Source organism: Aegilops tauschii, chromosome 3 (genome assembly GCF_002575655.3).
Source record: "Aegilops tauschii subsp. strangulata cultivar AL8/78 chromosome 3, Aet v6.0, whole genome shotgun sequence".
In the NCBI taxonomy this organism is placed as follows: Eukaryota; Viridiplantae; Streptophyta; class Magnoliopsida; order Poales; family Poaceae; genus Aegilops; species Aegilops tauschii.
In genome coordinates, this window is record NC_053037.3 from 57,838,975 (window position 1) to 57,855,210 (window position 16,236).

Consider the following 16,236-nt stretch of genomic DNA (forward strand, 5'->3'; position numbering starts at 1 on the left):
GGATCCCGTGGCGGGTCACGGCGGCCGGAGTCGAGGAAGAAGGCTCCCTCGGGGCTCTTCCAGTGGCTAGGCACGGTGTTGGAGGTGTGCAGAGGTGGTGTGGGTTCTAGTTGGAGCTCGGGGCCTCTATTTATAGGTGGTTCGAGGGGGTGGCCGTGAACGGGATCGCTCCGGCGAGCAATTACGGCGAGGCAGTGGATGGTCAGTGGGTTTAAGTGGCCAGGCAGTATCAGTGAGGTGTACTGGTGCCGTTCCACTGCTAAACTCGGTCGGTCTTGGCGTAATGGCGCCGGTCCACGGCGGGGTGGCCGTACGGGCACGACGGCGGCAGAGAGCGCGCTCCGCGCCCAGCGGTTCACGACGAGGGTGGCAGCGCGCACGGGGGAGTGGAGGGCCACGCGGCGGTCTCCGGTGGTTTGGGCGGCGCTGGACGGCGCCGTCTGCGCTGCGCCTCTCTCTGGCGGCCGCAAAGCCGCCGCTGGCGTCGGTCACGGAGCGGCGCACCTCCTCCTGCTCGTCGCCGACGCCCGCAACCTTCCAGGCACTCGTGCGGTGCAGAGGACAAGGGGGAGGGGACAGGAAACACGGCGACGCCGGGGCACTGGCGAGATCGACAACAGACACTGAAGAAACGACAGTAGTTTCAGTCACTGTTAACTGAACTTGACTGAACCTTATAGAAACAGTGTCCAGCAGGTGTTCGATGAAATGATTTGGCAAGAAGAAAATTTTTCCTGGAGCTGGGACTTGGTGAGGTGACTTCTCAAAGCACCCAGAGGCTGCCTGATTTTTCTTAGATTTTTAGGAGAAGGATTTGAATGAATTTCATCAAATTTGGCAAATCTGGTCCAAACTTGCAGCAAGTGTAGTTTGAAAAATTTGAACTGAAGACCAGTGGATCTTCATGGATCTTGGTTGAGGGTTCAAAGGACTAGCTGGGGAAATTGGTTTGGAGGTAAAATTCAAAGCAGAAAGAGTAGCTCCTTTGAAAACCTCCAAGGATCAAGATAGAAGGCAGAAATTGTTTTTGATGAGAAATAAATGGAAAATAAATATATGGAGAGGTTCAACTTGCTGTAGTTGAGGTACATCATGATCCAAAGGTGGGGAAAGGTTTATGGGAGAGGATTTGCACTAAGGTCATGGCAAGAGAGATTTGTTGAAAGTGGAAAAGGATCATTCCAAAAGCTATAGGGCTTTTCAAAGGAATTTTCAAAAGACATTTTTTTTCCAAGTGAAAAGCATTTTGGTTTTGAGTCCAAATAAAAGGAAAACAGACCAAGAACCAAGCCTTGGGTGAATCCAAAACAAAGCACTTGCCATAAAGAAAAAATTATTTTGAGAGGGAGGGTTCTGTTGAAGAAAAATTTAAATCACCTCCCTCAAGTCAAATAATTTTTTTTGAAAAAGCCAAATAAAATTTTGGGTGTCACAAGTTCCCTCCCGCGTGGCACCGGTGCTGCTGCTCCCGTCGCCTCGTGCGTCTCTCTCCATCTTCTTGGTCTCGTGGTGGTGATCTCAGTGAGGCGGCGTGGGTGGCGTCAAGACTGCGGTGGCGCATGCTGGTGGGCAGCGAGGTGGCTGGTTGGCTCCGGCCTGGTTGGGCGGTGGGGTTTGGACTTCGGGAGAAATCCCTTGCCGGCTTTTTTGGCTCCACTGCGGTGACACCTGCGGGTGCCACCATTCCTTCCTGGAGGGTGTCGGAGGTATCCATCCCCCACTCCCTTCCGCGTGCCGGGGGAAACCCTAGGACACGTCCAGGCAGCAGCGTCGTTGGCGTCGCATCCCTTCTTGGAGGTGCTGCTTGGTACGCGGCGGATCGGAGCCTTGGTATGTGGTGGGTCGAGTCCGGAGGGCGCAGCGGTGGCGGGTCATCCGCGCTTTGTCGAGCTGCCGTTGTTGGCATTTCTTTCTTCTTTCTTCTTTTTTTTTCTTTTGGGCTTGTTGTGCTTCTCGCCCGAGCTTGCTATGTTATCGGCGTTGGTTGCTTTGTAATACAAAGCGGGGGACCCTTTTTCGGTAATCTATAGCCCGCTATAGCCTTTTCAGCAGGGTGGCGCTAAATGGTTGTCTTTACAAATAACCCGCTATAGCTGGTTTGGAGGTCCACCGCTATTTTCCATAGCCCGCTATTTAAAACATTATTAATATTCCGATGCTTGGATAGCGATGTGTCTTTGTGAAGCTGGGGATGAATGATGGCTCCTTGCTCCATAGCACTCAACTAAAAGTTTGCAAAATGAGGTTTATCGCCGGCTCATAGGATAATTAAAATCTTGTTAAAAATCACATCAAATGTAAGACCTTTTAAAAAAGAGGAGAATTAAGATCTTTGTCATGATGAAGAAGCTCTCACTGACGCAGGAATTTCCTACATAGTCCTCTGTTAAGCTGTCACCAGGTGCTTATTATTTCGACCTTGATTTATTCTGACGAACGGATGAAACATCGTGTATACACTGCAGGCAGGCAAAGAAGAGTAGTTTCCCTGTGTAGGGTTGTGTAAAAGCTACAGGGATGTATGTGTTCCTCCAAGCACCAACCGATCAACGTTTGCAAGTGAAGCAGGGGGCTCTCCCACGGCAACGTCGGCGTCCACAGGCGGCTGCAGCTCATGCACCAAAGTGGTGCGGCGCTCTCGACCTCCATCGCCGACGCGCACGGCGCCCTCACCGATGGAACCGTCGCATCTAGGGCGTGGCATCCTGTACGTTCATTGTCTATCTCTCCGCCTCGCCCCACTCCAACTCCTCACAATCTCTGCCTCTACTTGGAGCTCGCAGGAGAGATGAGACCCAGGAAGGAACGCGCCTCGTCGGAGCAGGAAGGCCTCCCAATTTGCTGACTCTATCTGTGTCATTTTTTCGATCTGTCATCATTCGGGGAAGCATGGGGTTCTTCGTCGCGCTAAAGGTGTTCGATGGAATGTGTCTGTGGCACGGCTCCATCTTACAGGTGGGAGCAAAATCTGCTCATCTCATTTTAGTTTATTTCACATTGGTGAGTGAAATACAGGTTTGCTTGAACACTAGGAACCGTAATTCTAGAGTTTAACATCAATGCTGCCTTTTGTTACCTTTTCAGGTGACCTCAGTCAACAAGAGAGATGGGGATCAAGGTTTCCCACTGGCTCTGCGCTGATAAACAAGCAGGTTTGTACAGCCCACAAGATTCTGCTCCCTTTACAGTTTAATTAAATATGAAAAGGAGAAAAGGTGCATTAACCTCAAACAAGTACTAGGTTCGTACAAGCTCATATGAATACATGATACACAAACACGCTGACACACCCCAAGTCATAGCGTCATCACTGGTGGAATGGGAAACTGTTGCAGGTCCAACGTTTGGCCTGCCAAACCACTGACAACACAACTGCCACCGCAAAGCCAACTCCGAAACCGGATCCGACAAACACAAACAACACTATGGTCCCAACACTGTCTTGCGAAGACACTGATGAGTTGAGGGTTCCAGTACCTGAACTGTTGCACTCTTTGGAAAGTGGCTTCCCACAGAGTCCTTCATTGCCTTCGAATGAGCTGTTGGTAAACGACGAGAACTGCTGCCCTTGTGGTATCATTCCGGTCAAATTGTTGTAGGAGAGATTCAGCACCGCGAGATATGTTAGACTGGTTAGATCCCGCGGGATCACCCCTGAGAGCTTGTTCTGAGAGAGGTCCAGTGACTCAAGCTGTGCCAAGTCACCAAGCTTTGATGGGATTCTTCCAGTGAAGGCGTTATGTGAAAATGTTCAGACCATGTAGAGCAATAAGATTCCCAACTGAGTCTGGGATGGGACCATCAAATGCGTTGTTTGAGAAATCAAGCATCTTGAAAGTGGTTAGGATCTTGGTAAATGTAAGATCACTCCCTTTAAATGTGACGACCATACTATCTTGGTATAATTTATTAGATGATCCAATCCGCTGAAAGGCCAGAACATCACCCTCGCTTGTAGAATTTGACATCATAGTTTCTAGTTTCTCGAACCATTCCGGATGCAAATTCCCAGAAAAGTTATTTGAGGCTAAATCAATAATTTGCATTCTTGAGAAAAAAATTCTGGCAGCAACACCTTTTGTAAGGCTCCCAATTGAACCATAGAATTGGTTGGATCTTAAGATGAGAACTCGAAGACTGGAAAGGACTCCCAACCAGGTTGGGAAAGAATCAACAATATGATTGTTACCTATATCAAGGACCTCTAAGCTTCTGCAGTTAGAGAGAGATCTGGGTATTTTTCCTTCAATTCGGTTGCTGTTCAAATCTATTGTCTGAAGCATACAGCCTTCTCCAATATTTCCAGGCAGCATCCCATCTAATTGGTTGTTTCTCAACTTTAACATTTTCACATAGCCATGTTGAATCAAGCAGGATGGAACCGGGCCAGTAAGGTTGTTATATGACAACTCAAGCATTTCATGGTTTGCACCACAAATTGAAGTTGGTATATGACCATTTAGTTTATTCTTGGACAAATCAAGCTTGATGGAGCCGTTGATAGGTATATCCACGGCCGGTGTAATTGAAGAGAAGCTATTGTTGGAGTAAACTAACAAAACTCCACCGAATATTCTGGATATGAGTGGTATCCGTAAATTCCCTTCAAGTCTGTTGGAACTAAGATCAAGAAAACCCAAGCTCCTTATGATAGGATTAAGTGGTGTACACTTCTCCAGGGTAGTGAACATGTTGTGTGAAAGGTTGAACCGGATGCTATTCTTCCCATTCTCCCACAACCAACATGGTATAACTCCATCTATACTATTGCTTGAAAGGTCAACATCCTCCATCTCATATTGATGCCTCAACATACTTGGTATTTTGGTAAGGTTGCAAGACGCAAGGTATAGGTATTGCATGCTAGGCAGGGAAGGGAATGGATATTCTCCATCTATTACTGATAGCATGTTGTCAGAAAGGCTCAACAATTTCAGATATTTCAGTCCTGACAGAAGGTCAAGCTCTACAGTGCCCTCCAATTTATTTGACTTAAGCAGTATACCTTGGAGTTTTGTCAACTGAAGAATGATTTGGGTATGTGGCCACTTAGCTGATTAAAACCTAACACAACATAATATAAAGGTGAAGATCGTGGTGCAGAAACATCTTCAAGGTGACCAGAAAGTTGATTTGATCCTAAGTTCAGTTCTTCCAAATTTGGATGATTTAACAGACATTTTGGAATGTCACCTGCACACAGAGATAAAATCAATCAATTCAAAGGGTAGTAATTTACTGATATATATGCTTCTAAACTGAAATAGAAACGCATGTGAACAAAAATAACATGGCGCTGAATGGATAAAACTTTTAACATATCACATACTCCCTCCGTAACTTAATATAAGACGTTTTTCTTTTCATAAGTTCGGACTTTTGGTTGTGTTAGCTAGTGCATGAAGCTCAGGAAGAAATGTGCAGACCAAGGGGCCACAAGTCTATGGCGAGTGGCGGAGCAAGTATTTAACATATCGAAAGGTTGTGCATGGGCAAGTCGGCAGCTCGTATGATTTCTTTTATGATAGATCTTCTCACAAATTGCATTGATTTTCATTTTAGGATGTAATAAAACACTAGGATGGTGGCGTTTGTTTAACACTTTCCCCTTATTATTGTTGAGCACCAAGTCCAACTCAGCAATATGTAAGTGCGCTTTCTTTTATGCTTTTTTGCAGGAACCCTTTTCTTTTATGGCTAGACTATATAACTTTTCGTTTATTAAACCGGGGTTCAATCCCCTTTCATTAAGAAAAATCTCCCACGAACAAAGTTCTCACTGTAGGTACAGGAAAAAACCCTAGGAATTTAGGATCTCACCTTGAAGGTTATTTCTGGTAAGATATAGCCGAGAAAGATTTGTTAAGTTGTTGATCCAGATGGGTATCCTCCCATATAAGCTGCAATCTCGAAGCAACAAACTTGTCAAACTTGTAAGGTTGCGAACCCAAGAAGGTATCGGACTGGACAAGTTGTAGTGTTCCAGGTCCAAGTATCTTAAACGCTCAAGATTGCCAATCCAAGAGAAATTTGGCTTCTCTGAGCCTGACCCATGGAGGGTCAAGGACTGCAAGCTAGGAAGCTTGGATATTAAAGCGATAGTGCCATCGACAACTTCTCCCATGCTTAGTGCCAAGGATGCCAAGAATTTGAGGTTGACAAACGAGTTTGGTATTCAGACGGTGAAGTTAGTGTCTATTAGATGAAGTAACTCCAAACTATTTTCTTCTGGGAAAATTGGTAGGTGACCGGAAAGCCTAGGGTTCCAAGACAAGTCAATCGACCTTAACTTTTCAAGATGGAATATCTTTGTGGGAAACTGTCCTTCAAAGTCATTATAACGCAGGTCAAGAGTGCTCAAGGAAGAGAAGTCGGTAAGGAACTGGGGAACATTGCCAGAAATACTATTCTCTGAAAGTATGATCTTCTCTAGGTACCGAAGCCTCGAGAAAGAACTATGTATATGACCTGATAGTCCACATGCATCCAAACTAAGGAATTGTAGTTGAGGGACAGAGTTTGCTAAAGATTTGGACCAATTTTGTTGGTCGCGGGAGATATCCACACCATTAAGCTTGAGCTCCCTCAACAACAACAGCAACAACAAAGCCTTTAGTCCCAAACAAGTTGGGGTAGCCTAGAGGTGAAACCCATAAGATCTCGCAACCAACTCATGGCTCTGGCACATGGATAGCAAGCTTCCACGCACCCCTGTCCATAGCTAGCTCTTTGGTGATACTCCAATCCTTCAGATTGCTCAAATTGCTCAAATTTCCTACAACCATTTGAAAACTGGGGTCATTGAAATACAGTTCAATGTTGTAGGAAGAATCAAGCGTGCGCAAATTCTTGAGGTGGGAAATTCCTATGGGTATCTGACCAGCCAAGTTGGTATCAGACAGGTTGAGGCTGAGGAGCTCGATCAGCCGCTCAAACCTGAATCTAGGAAGGCTGGTCAAGCCAAAGTCATTACCAGAGAGGCTGAGATTTCTGAGAGAGGTGAGGTTGAATAGTGCTGGGCTGAGACCACTGATGCTCTGAAGGTTACGATCACCAAGGTCCAAAGTGATCACCTGACCAGAGGCCCTGTTGCAGCCAACACCCTCCCAGCGGCAACAATCTGTACCATGCTGCCACGAGGAAAGGTTGGGGTTGTAGAAGGAGCGTTTCAGCTGGAGCAGAGACGCAGCCTGATCAGGGAGGCACTGGACTGTGGTTCCATTGCCGCCGTTGGCAGCAATGTGGGTGGAGCAGTAGTATGCGAGGAGTAGCAGGGTGAAGTGAAGCTGTGGGCGCCTAGTAGTGCTCATCTTTTCTACTGCTTATCTCCTTTACAACTTGAAGCCGGTGCTCAGGGTGGTAATATATAGTGCCATTCCCCTTCCTGCCTGCCAACTGGAACGTGAACCGTACTACCTTCTGCAGACGAGCAAATGATGGACGGAGCGACTTCAGCTCGTCTCGCGGCAAAGCAACGACCCCCGGTCCGCAGGCGAAGACGCCAGCCACGCGGTTCTGCTGTTGTAAATTGGACCGGCTTACTCGCAATGCTCGTGGTTGGCGGTGGATGGCAAGAGGCATTTGAGACGACAGACGAGGGGCCTGGAGCACTGGCCAAACCCTCCTCCCGCGGTACATGTGATGTGAAGGCGGAAATATGCATGTAAAAGGGACCGCCCAACTACCTGCCGCGTCGGTGAGGAGCTTGGAAGTCGGAAGTCGGAACAACGATGATGAACGTGAAGGCATACATTTCACGGCCGACGACCCATCGTCAAGTGCATGCGGTCCAAAACTCTCAAGTGCACAGCTGACCATGGTGGACGAGGCCACGCGGTTCCTTACCTTACCGGGGCACTTGTCAGGGCCTCGTGGCCAACATGATGCACGCGAAGACGGGGCTGAATCAACAGCTGCAGAGATTGTCAAGTAGTGTTTTACAGTAGTAGTATTTTTCTAGCCTTGTTTTTGAGTCTGAAATGCGGATCATTGGTCGTGTAAATCTGTAGTCCGCATCGAGTTGGACGTTAATGAGTTCTCTCCTAGATGCATTGTAAATCTGTACGTCCATACAAGTAAAGAGGAAACTCAGATGAGATGCAGGTTGTAGCAGGGCTAGCAGCGCAATGTTCTAATTAGGCAGAGCGGCGTCACCCGGCTGATCCGCGGGAAGGAGGGGTCAGTGGGCTGGCTAGCCACTCCATCGATCCATCGGATCACACAGCAAACAGACTCCCCAACATAAACTGCGCGTGCTTACCTACGGGTTGGAGTGGAGGCCACGACAATTCGTCTTTCTCGATTCACTTTTGCAATCTGCGAACGTACTGTTCCATAATTTATTTTCGTTGGCCTTGACAACAGAACGTCGTAACACTCCATGTACGATTCTACACCGTGTGTTACACGCTCGTGTGGGGGCTATTTAATACTCCCTCCATTCCACAATGTAGTGCGCATAGTTTTTTTTTTGAAGTCAAAGATCACAAAGTTTGATCAAGTTTATTGAGGAAAATATGAACAACAATAACATAAGGCTAATATAATATGAAAGTACATCTTGTGTTTTATGTAGTGATATGAATTTGATATTATATATGTAGATACTTTTCTCAAAAAACTCGATCAAAGTTGATGAAGTTTAACTTTCTAAATAATGCATATGCACTACATTATGAAACGGTGGGAGCATTCGTCTTAGGCATCAGAATTCCAAAACCGCTACCCTATGTTCAAACTTGCAACATTCATAGGAGCGCGCTCAAGCAAACTTGTAGCGCCGAACGCCGGTCCGTCTTGTGTCATCAACACCCTGCCTGCAACACTGGCACCCGACCTACCTTGCAGCAATACTGGCTGGCGTTGCGTAGCTTGTTTTCGGTTTGCAGCAATAGTGGTCCGCTTGCTCAAGTTTTCCGACACACGGCCGCCGTCGATTCGTGGGCGACAATTCAGGCTTAAAAGTTTCTCTCTCTTGATAAAGAGGGCTTCCTCTCCGACTTTATTTAATTAAAACCATGATCTCTTTATAAACATCTACCAAAGATAAAGAGGTAATAGCACCACGGGTCCTAGAACTTATCAAGGATGTGATGAATTGGTCTTAGAACTTGCACAAGACGACAAACTCATCCTACAACTCGCAGCAAATGTGCAAGTTTGGTCCTGGGCCAATCAGGAGCTGCCAACTGGAGCCAGCTGGAGCGGGCTGGTCAACTTTCGTCTATTTGCATAAAAGACCCTGCCTTTCATCCAAATTAACCCGCAGGGGTCGAGACCGTTCCTGGTTCCTCCAACCACAAACCGGTCACCCCCATCCTCGAGGACCGGCGCAGGTCCTCGAGGACCGTCAGGTCCCCCGGGTGGACTGTCGCCGTCGTGGCCACCTCGCCGCCGACGAAGACGGCCAGCAGGAGGAGGAGGAAGGGCGGTGGCGCGTGTGCCGCTACAGGTCCAGGCGCATTGGCGGCGGCGGTGGCGGTGGGGTAGGGAGGGATGGGGGTGACCGGTTTGTGGTTGGAGGAACCAGGGACGGTCTCGACCCCTGCGGGTTAATTTAGATGAAAGGTAGGGTTTTTTTTTTTGCAAATAGACCAGAGCTGACCGGCCCGGTTCAGCTGGCTCTAGTTGGTAGCTCCTAATTGGCCCAGGACCAAACTTGCACATTGACTGCAAGTTGTAGGATGAGTTTGTTGCCTTTTGCAAGTTCTAGGACCAATTCATCACATCCTAGACAAGTTCTTGGACCTGCGGTGCTATTACCTCAAAGATAAACTAGAAGGGACACTACGGGCAAGTTAGACCAGAGCGAACCTAAAACTCAAAAGTTTGGGCATAACGCCATGCACAACCGGCAAAACATTCAGTCTAAGAGAACACCTAACATGGCAAGCAGTCCAAGCAGGAAATTATGTGGCCAACGTCATTTCCCGTGCAATTGCTGCAGCGTCATTATGGATGCCGTACTGGCAGCTACGTTTTTCGTTGCCTTGCAGAGACTTGACTCATGCGACTTAATTCAAAGTTCAGAGAACGACTTGGTACCTCTCATGCGTCAAGGTCCAGTTGACCGTAGGCCCGTTGCAAGCTGGGCTAGTGCAATAGCGTGTCTCCTTCGGCGAGAATCTACAACAGGAGAGCTACATTGTTAGTTTGATTAGGAAGCTCTCTTGATGAGCTGAAGTTGATTAAGTTAGTAGAAAGTGTGTCTGAGTTTTAGGGTATACAAGTTGAAAATTTGGAGGTCGCCCTTGCTCTCCAAGATAATTGGTCTCTGTGTGTGTCAATTTGCTCCAGAGAGGCAGATCCTTAATTGTACTTGCCTTTGAAGCTATTAACCCTGAGCATATTATTTTGACCTGTACGCAGTTTAGTGGGGTGTCTTTAAGAATCCGGGGACGGATGATGATTCCTTGCTCCATAGTTGTGTGTTCAGGATACAAAAACCATAACCTGGCCGCTTGATTGAGTGGATTTAATTTGCCTGAGCAGGCCCTTCATTTTTTTTTAACTGTTTTTTACTAGAGCAGCTGTGCTTGAGCCTATGTTATGCTATGTAGTACAAACAAGTCACATACTCAGATACCTACCAACTGCCAGGCGGAGAAGAAGTGTTCCCTTCCTGCCTCCCAACTGGAACGTGAACCGTACTACTCAAGGTAAAAAAGGTCGCTCCTCGGTCGCTCCCGCGGGCGGCCAGGAGCGAACCCTAGCCGCCGCCGCCACTAGCCACACCCTGCCGCCCCCCTCCCCTCGCCGCCGCCGGCAGGAGTCCCGGGCGAAGCCCGCGCGGCTCGGCGGCGGCGGGGTTCCTTTTTCCTCCTCCCGCTCGAGATGGTGCGGCGCGGGTCGGCCGCTCCAGAGGGAGCTCGGGCGCGCTGGCGCTCGGGGCGGCGCGGCGAGGCAGCGCGGGGTGGTGGCGAGCGGTGCGCAGGCGGGCGCGGCCAGGTGGTGCTGGCGCGGCGAGGGGCGTGGTGGCGCGTGCTTCGGGTGCGGCCTTGATGCCCCTCGACGGGATCTGGCGGGGACGGCATGGCGATTGGCGGCGCTCCGGCGGCTCCTGGTGCGTGGATCCGGCGAGTGGGGATGCGGACGGCGGCTCCTGGCTGCTGGACGAGGCTCCTCCCGGCGGTGCTGCGGCTGCAGTGGGTTGCTCCGGCTTCGGCCCAGCAGCCCTGCTCGGCGGATTGGGGCGGGGTGGCGGCCCCTCCTCCCGGCTTGGTGCTAAGGAGCTGGCCAGTTTGCTAGCCCGGCGTGGTGGCGGCTGCCGGGGCGGCGGCCCTGGATTTGGTGGAAGCGGCTTCGCCTGGGGGGTGGTGCGCGCATCTGGGCGTGGTGGGTCTCGGGATCCCACGGCCAGTTCAAGGTCGGCCTCGGCAGGATGGGGTTCGTTGGCTGCGTTGATGCGGGCAGGTGGTGGTTGAGCATCTCCGGGAGAAATCCTATGTCCGGCCTCTGCCGGATCTGGCGACCGCGATGCCCGTGGGCGTCATGCTCTTTCTTGGAAGCGTTGTTGTTGTGTGGTGCTCCTCCCCCCTTCCCGCGGCCTTGGCTCTGGAGGGAAACCTCAGATCTTCGAGATCGGGCGATGAAGACGCCTTCACGTCTTCTTCCTCCTTGGGGGCATCGTCTCGGAGCCGGCCACAACCTGGAGACCAGTGGATGGCGGCATCTTCGCCGCGTGGGTTGCGGCATCTTTGCCGCGTGGTTTGCGACATCTTCGCCGTGTAGTTTGCTGAGGCGGCCATTTCGGGGCGCTGATTTCTGTTTGGCAACGATGCTGGCGTCGAGAGGAGCTTTGGTCGCGGCTTGGGCTTCGGTAGTTGGATCTTCCCGGCGTGTCCGAGGTGCCCGTTGGTTGGCGGGCATGGTCGGCGCAAGTCCTGCATATTCCCTTGTGATGATCGTCGTCAGAGTCGGAGCTGTCAGTTGTTCGCGCGTGTGGCCTTCTGTTGGCATGTGCCGTCATGGTTTTGGTGCAGCTGTTGTAGCTCTGTGATCCCATGTCGGTGGCCAGGTTGGCCGGTGGTACCCATGTTATATGGGTTGGATTGTATCGGTTTTAGCTCGGTTTTCCTTCAATTAACCGGGCAATTCTCATTCCTTCTTAATCAATGAAAATGGCAAGTCTTTTGCCTCGTTTCAAAAAAAAACCGTACTACTCCTTTCTACAGAGGAGCAATGATGGACGCAGCGACCTCTCAGCCCGTCTCGGGCCAAAGCAACGACCCCCGGTCTAGTGTGGACTCTGGAGACGAAGACGCCAGCCACACGGTTCTGCTGTTGACCGGCTTGGCGCCTCGTGTGTTACTCGCAATGCCGTGGTTTGCGGTCGACGTCCTTGTAGGCATATACGTAGCAGACTGAAACAGGGCCGTGGTAGAGTAATTTACCGGCCTTGTTGAGGGCTCAGGGCCAGCATGATCGATGCACCCTGATACGGGGATGAATCAACAGAAAACAAAAACAAAAAAACTGGTCTTCTTAAGCCTTCATTCTAAAAAACATATGAGCTAGTCAAATGTCCACTAAAATGTGCTTATTTCATTTGCGATCGTTTGGAAACAGACCAAGCGAAATAGAAATAGTTGCAGTTTGCAAACTGAGACGTCACTGATAACCGTCCTTTAATAAGAGACACATTTTTAAAAATACAGTAATTTTACAGCGCCAACGTTCCGTTCCCCATGTAGTATTAATCCAGCGCAACACCGTGTGCGTCGTTTGATTCACCATTCTTGGGCAGGAGGAGTACATCCCGGACCAACTCGTCAAAATTGCCGTATGTCGAACCGCCGGGTTTGGCCGCCATGATGGCCTTCTCCCGCCACTCCTCCGCCCTCTTCCTCATCTGCTTGCCCTTCTCTCCGTCCATGAGCTCCGTGATGAGGCCCGCGACAGCCTCGCGCTGGACGTTACTGTCAATCTCCATGCCGACGCCCCACTCGTTGCACTGGTACCTACAGTTGGTCTGCTGATCGGCGAAGAAGGGCCAACTGATAACGGGCACGCCGCCGCACATGCTCTCGAGTGTCGAGTTCCAGCCACTGTGTGTCAGGAACGCGCCCACCGCAGGGTGGTTCAGCACCTCCTGTTGTGGGCACCAGGAGGCCATGAGCCCGCGCTCCGCCGTCTCCGCCAAGAACTCCGGGGGCAGCACGGCGGCGTCGCCCCTGACGAGGTCGCGGCGAATGACCCACATGAAGTGCCGGCCGCTGTTGGCCAGCCCCCACGCGAACTCCACCAGCTGTTCGTTGGTCATGACGACGATGCTCCCAAAGTTGACGTAAACGACGGAGGCCGGCTCCTTGCCTTGGAGCCACTGGAGGCACTCCTCCTGCTCCTTCCACAGGCTGAGGTTGCTGATGGTACTGCTCGTGGAGGACGGCGCGAGTAGAGTCAGCGGGCCGACTGTGTACACCTTGGGTTTGCTGTCGCCGTTGCCGAGGAGCGCTTCCATGGCCTCCACTGCCTCGCCCTCCAGGTCGCCGAATGTGTTGAGGATCACAGCCGATGCGCCGGCCGCGCGCTCCGTCTCCTTGATGGCGTACCCCACCATGAACTCATCCGGGTCCATGCTGCGTATGAAAGTCGGGAAGTCCCTGAGCCTCATGCTCCTCAGCCCCGGGACGTCCTCCACCAGCATGTCGAGGTATCCGTCCGTCAACTGTTTTATATCTATGGCCCATGCATGTACGTAGAGATTAGAGAATATTATTGCCAGAGCAGAGAGGTCACAGTGGGTGTAAGTAGGAATATGTTTGATCGATATTCGATACGCACGTTTCAATGGGGCGATGCCGCGGTCGATGAGGAGGCGGTAGTGTCGGTACCCGAGGTAGCTGACGGCGCTGGCGGTCCAGAGCTGGACGTAGGGGAGGCCTAGCTCCTTGGCCGCGTCCATGGAGAAACCCATGATGAGGTCGGAGACGACGCAGGTGACGGGAGGGCGGTCCCCCGCCGCGTTGAGCTCGGCGAGGAGGCGGCGGAAGGGCCCGAGGCAGGTCTCCGTGGTGGACTTGCAGAGCGACGGGATGTCTTGCGTGACGTCGTCGTCGACACCATCAGACGGCCCCTGCATGCCGTCCGGGATGGTGGCGAAGCGGAAGCCCGCGCCGCCGGCCATGGCAGCGGTGCCCCGCGTCCGGACTAGGCGGGCGTGGTTGTACTCGGAGTTGACGAAGGTGACGTGGAAGCCGCGGGCGTGGAGCAGCCTGGCGACGCTGAGCATGGGGGCGATGTGCCCCTGCGCCGGGTACGGCAGGCACACGGCGTGGGGTTGGGGTGTCATCTCCGCGGCCTTTGATGGATGGTTTTGGTTCCTTCTCCGAAATGGGAAAGAGGGCTGTGGGATTCTTATGCTTTTTTGTGTAGAGTACTCGTTAGTTTGGTTGGTGCAAATCAAATCGCGCTGGATATGGATATGGATACTGTGGATACGGAGTATTTATAAGCTAGCGAGCACGGCCTCGTCGACCAGCCACGGCGAACGCGCCTGTGGTACCGACGCAAGCGATTACGTCCCTCTTGGTCGCGTGCATGCTGACAATTACTTTTGTTTTGGTCCTACTTGAAGGGATGATAGCAGCCGGGCCGGATTTTTAATTTACAGGCAACAAGTTTACGATGCAAAGTGGATGATGAATGATGAGCGGCTGGATGTTGCTATGCGAAGTGGAAGGACAAAATGAGCTAGAAAAGAATGTCTCTTGCAGTATATAAGGGTAGGAAACAAGAAAAATGAATATAAAAAATAATCCAAAAAATGTACGGTGAGCAATTTTCCAAAATCATACTCCCTCCGCTCACTAGTGTAAGACCTTTTAGCTATTTCAACAATATTAACTACACTAGTAAGCGTGCACGTGCAACGCACGTACCATAATCTCTTACAAAACATTTATTTTGAATATAGTTTCTCTTTTAGCAAGCTATTTCTACCGAAGCATTTAAATGTGTTATATACCAAACAACATGATCGCACATGTAGCATCATTTTTAGAAGACTTAGTTTCGAAATAGTGGTACAACATAGGATAAGTATAATGATCATAATTCAAGTCCGCTAAAATGTCAGCTAGTTTTGTTCTACAATCTGTCGTATGAGCCAATAAAGTAGTAACCAGACTTAGTTTCGAAATAGTGGTACAACATAGGGTAAATATAATGATATGCGGCGGAGAATACCTGTGTAGGAGTGTCAGAAAAATATCTTATGTGAAGTACTTCACAAAATTTAATATCCATAGACCAGAAGATGACCTGCATGATTACAGAACTTAAACATATTCAATAAAAAATATCAACTTTTATAGAGATTCATATAAAAAATTTAAAATCATCAAACAAAAATGAGTGTAAACAGCCCTGATGATATTTAGAAGATAAAAAAGATGGCAGGCATGCAGGCGAATCAGATAAAAAAGAATGGGTCTTTTTAGAAGATAAAAAAATGATTTGGACAAGCCGCACAGTCACAATCTCTCTCTGGTCACTGCCTAATTTTATTTCTAAAAACGTTAGTTATCCTCCCCACCGCCCCCTTAGTCCCTCACATTTCTCTCCCCATTCCCCATTCTCCCATGGTGGCCACACCCCTCACTCCACGGCCGGCCCTCTTCGTCACCAACGCCGGCGCTCCCTGGTCTGGCCACCGCTCACCTTGGTCACTACCGTAGGTGCTTAATGGTCAGGCCGCGGCTCCCCTTCGCAGCCGCTGCTCTTCCTCCCCTTCATGTCGAATCGCTCGCAGAAGTGGCCGAGGAGGCCCTCGAGCTCGGCATGCTCGCCCCAGCGCTAGGCGCCGGCGGAGGTGGATGCGGAGGTGTGGCACTCGCACGCGCCAGCTCTACTTGCACCTTGTTGAAGGAAATAAGCCCTAGAGGCAATAATTAAGTTATTATTTATTTCCTTATTTCATGATAAATGTTTATTATTCATGCTAGAATTGTATTAACCGGAAACTTAATACATGTGTGAATACATAGACAAACATAGTGTCACTAGTATGCCTCTACTTTGACTAGCTCGTTAATCAAAGATGGTTAAGTTTCCTAGCCATAAAACATGTGCTGTCATTTGATTAAACGAGATCACATCATTAGAGAATGATGTGATTGACTTGACCCATCCGTTAGCTTAGCACGTTGATCGTTTAGTTTGTTGCTATTGCTTTCTTCATGACTCATACATGTTCCTATGACTATGAGATTATGCAACTCCCGAATACCGGAGGAA

At 50.0% G+C, this 16,236-nt stretch overlaps 1 protein-coding gene, 1 long non-coding RNA gene and 1 pseudogene across 2 annotated transcripts; 1 reads left to right on the forward strand and 2 right to left on the reverse strand.

Annotated features, from left to right (window-relative positions):
- The first annotated feature begins 1,954 nt into the window (after positions 1 to 1,954).
- Positions 1,955 to 5,757, forward strand: LOC123497810 (uncharacterized). The gene is made up of 4 exons (XR_006671747.1): positions 1,955 to 2,707; positions 2,784 to 2,955; positions 3,085 to 3,152; positions 5,393 to 5,757. It is a non-coding gene; the product is annotated as an uncharacterized lncRNA (long non-coding RNA).
- Positions 3,160 to 8,107, reverse strand: LOC109739146 (receptor-like protein 7; annotated as a pseudogene).
- A 4,414-nt stretch (positions 8,108 to 12,521) lies between these two features.
- LOC109739145 (7-deoxyloganetin glucosyltransferase) lies at positions 12,522 to 14,422 on the reverse strand. Its single transcript, XM_020298233.4, has 2 exons — positions 13,783 to 14,422; positions 12,522 to 13,677 (listed from the first exon to the last, which is right to left on the reverse strand). Exons 1-2 carry the CDS (start codon positions 14,288 to 14,290, stop codon positions 12,695 to 12,697), a joined length of 1,491 nt encoding a protein of 496 aa, XP_020153822.1. The 5' UTR covers positions 14,291 to 14,422; the 3' UTR covers positions 12,522 to 12,694.
- Between the last annotated feature and the right edge of the window lie 1,814 nt (positions 14,423 to 16,236).

Coding starts and splice junctions, on each gene's coding strand:
- LOC109739145 (XM_020298233.4), bottom strand. CDS start 14,290: ATGACACCCCAACCCCACGCCGTGTGCCTGCCGTACCCGGCGCAGGGG. Junction 13,678..13,782: donor CGGCATCGCCCCATTGAAAC/GTGCGTATCGAA, acceptor CATGGGCCATAG/ATATAAAACAGTTGACGGAC.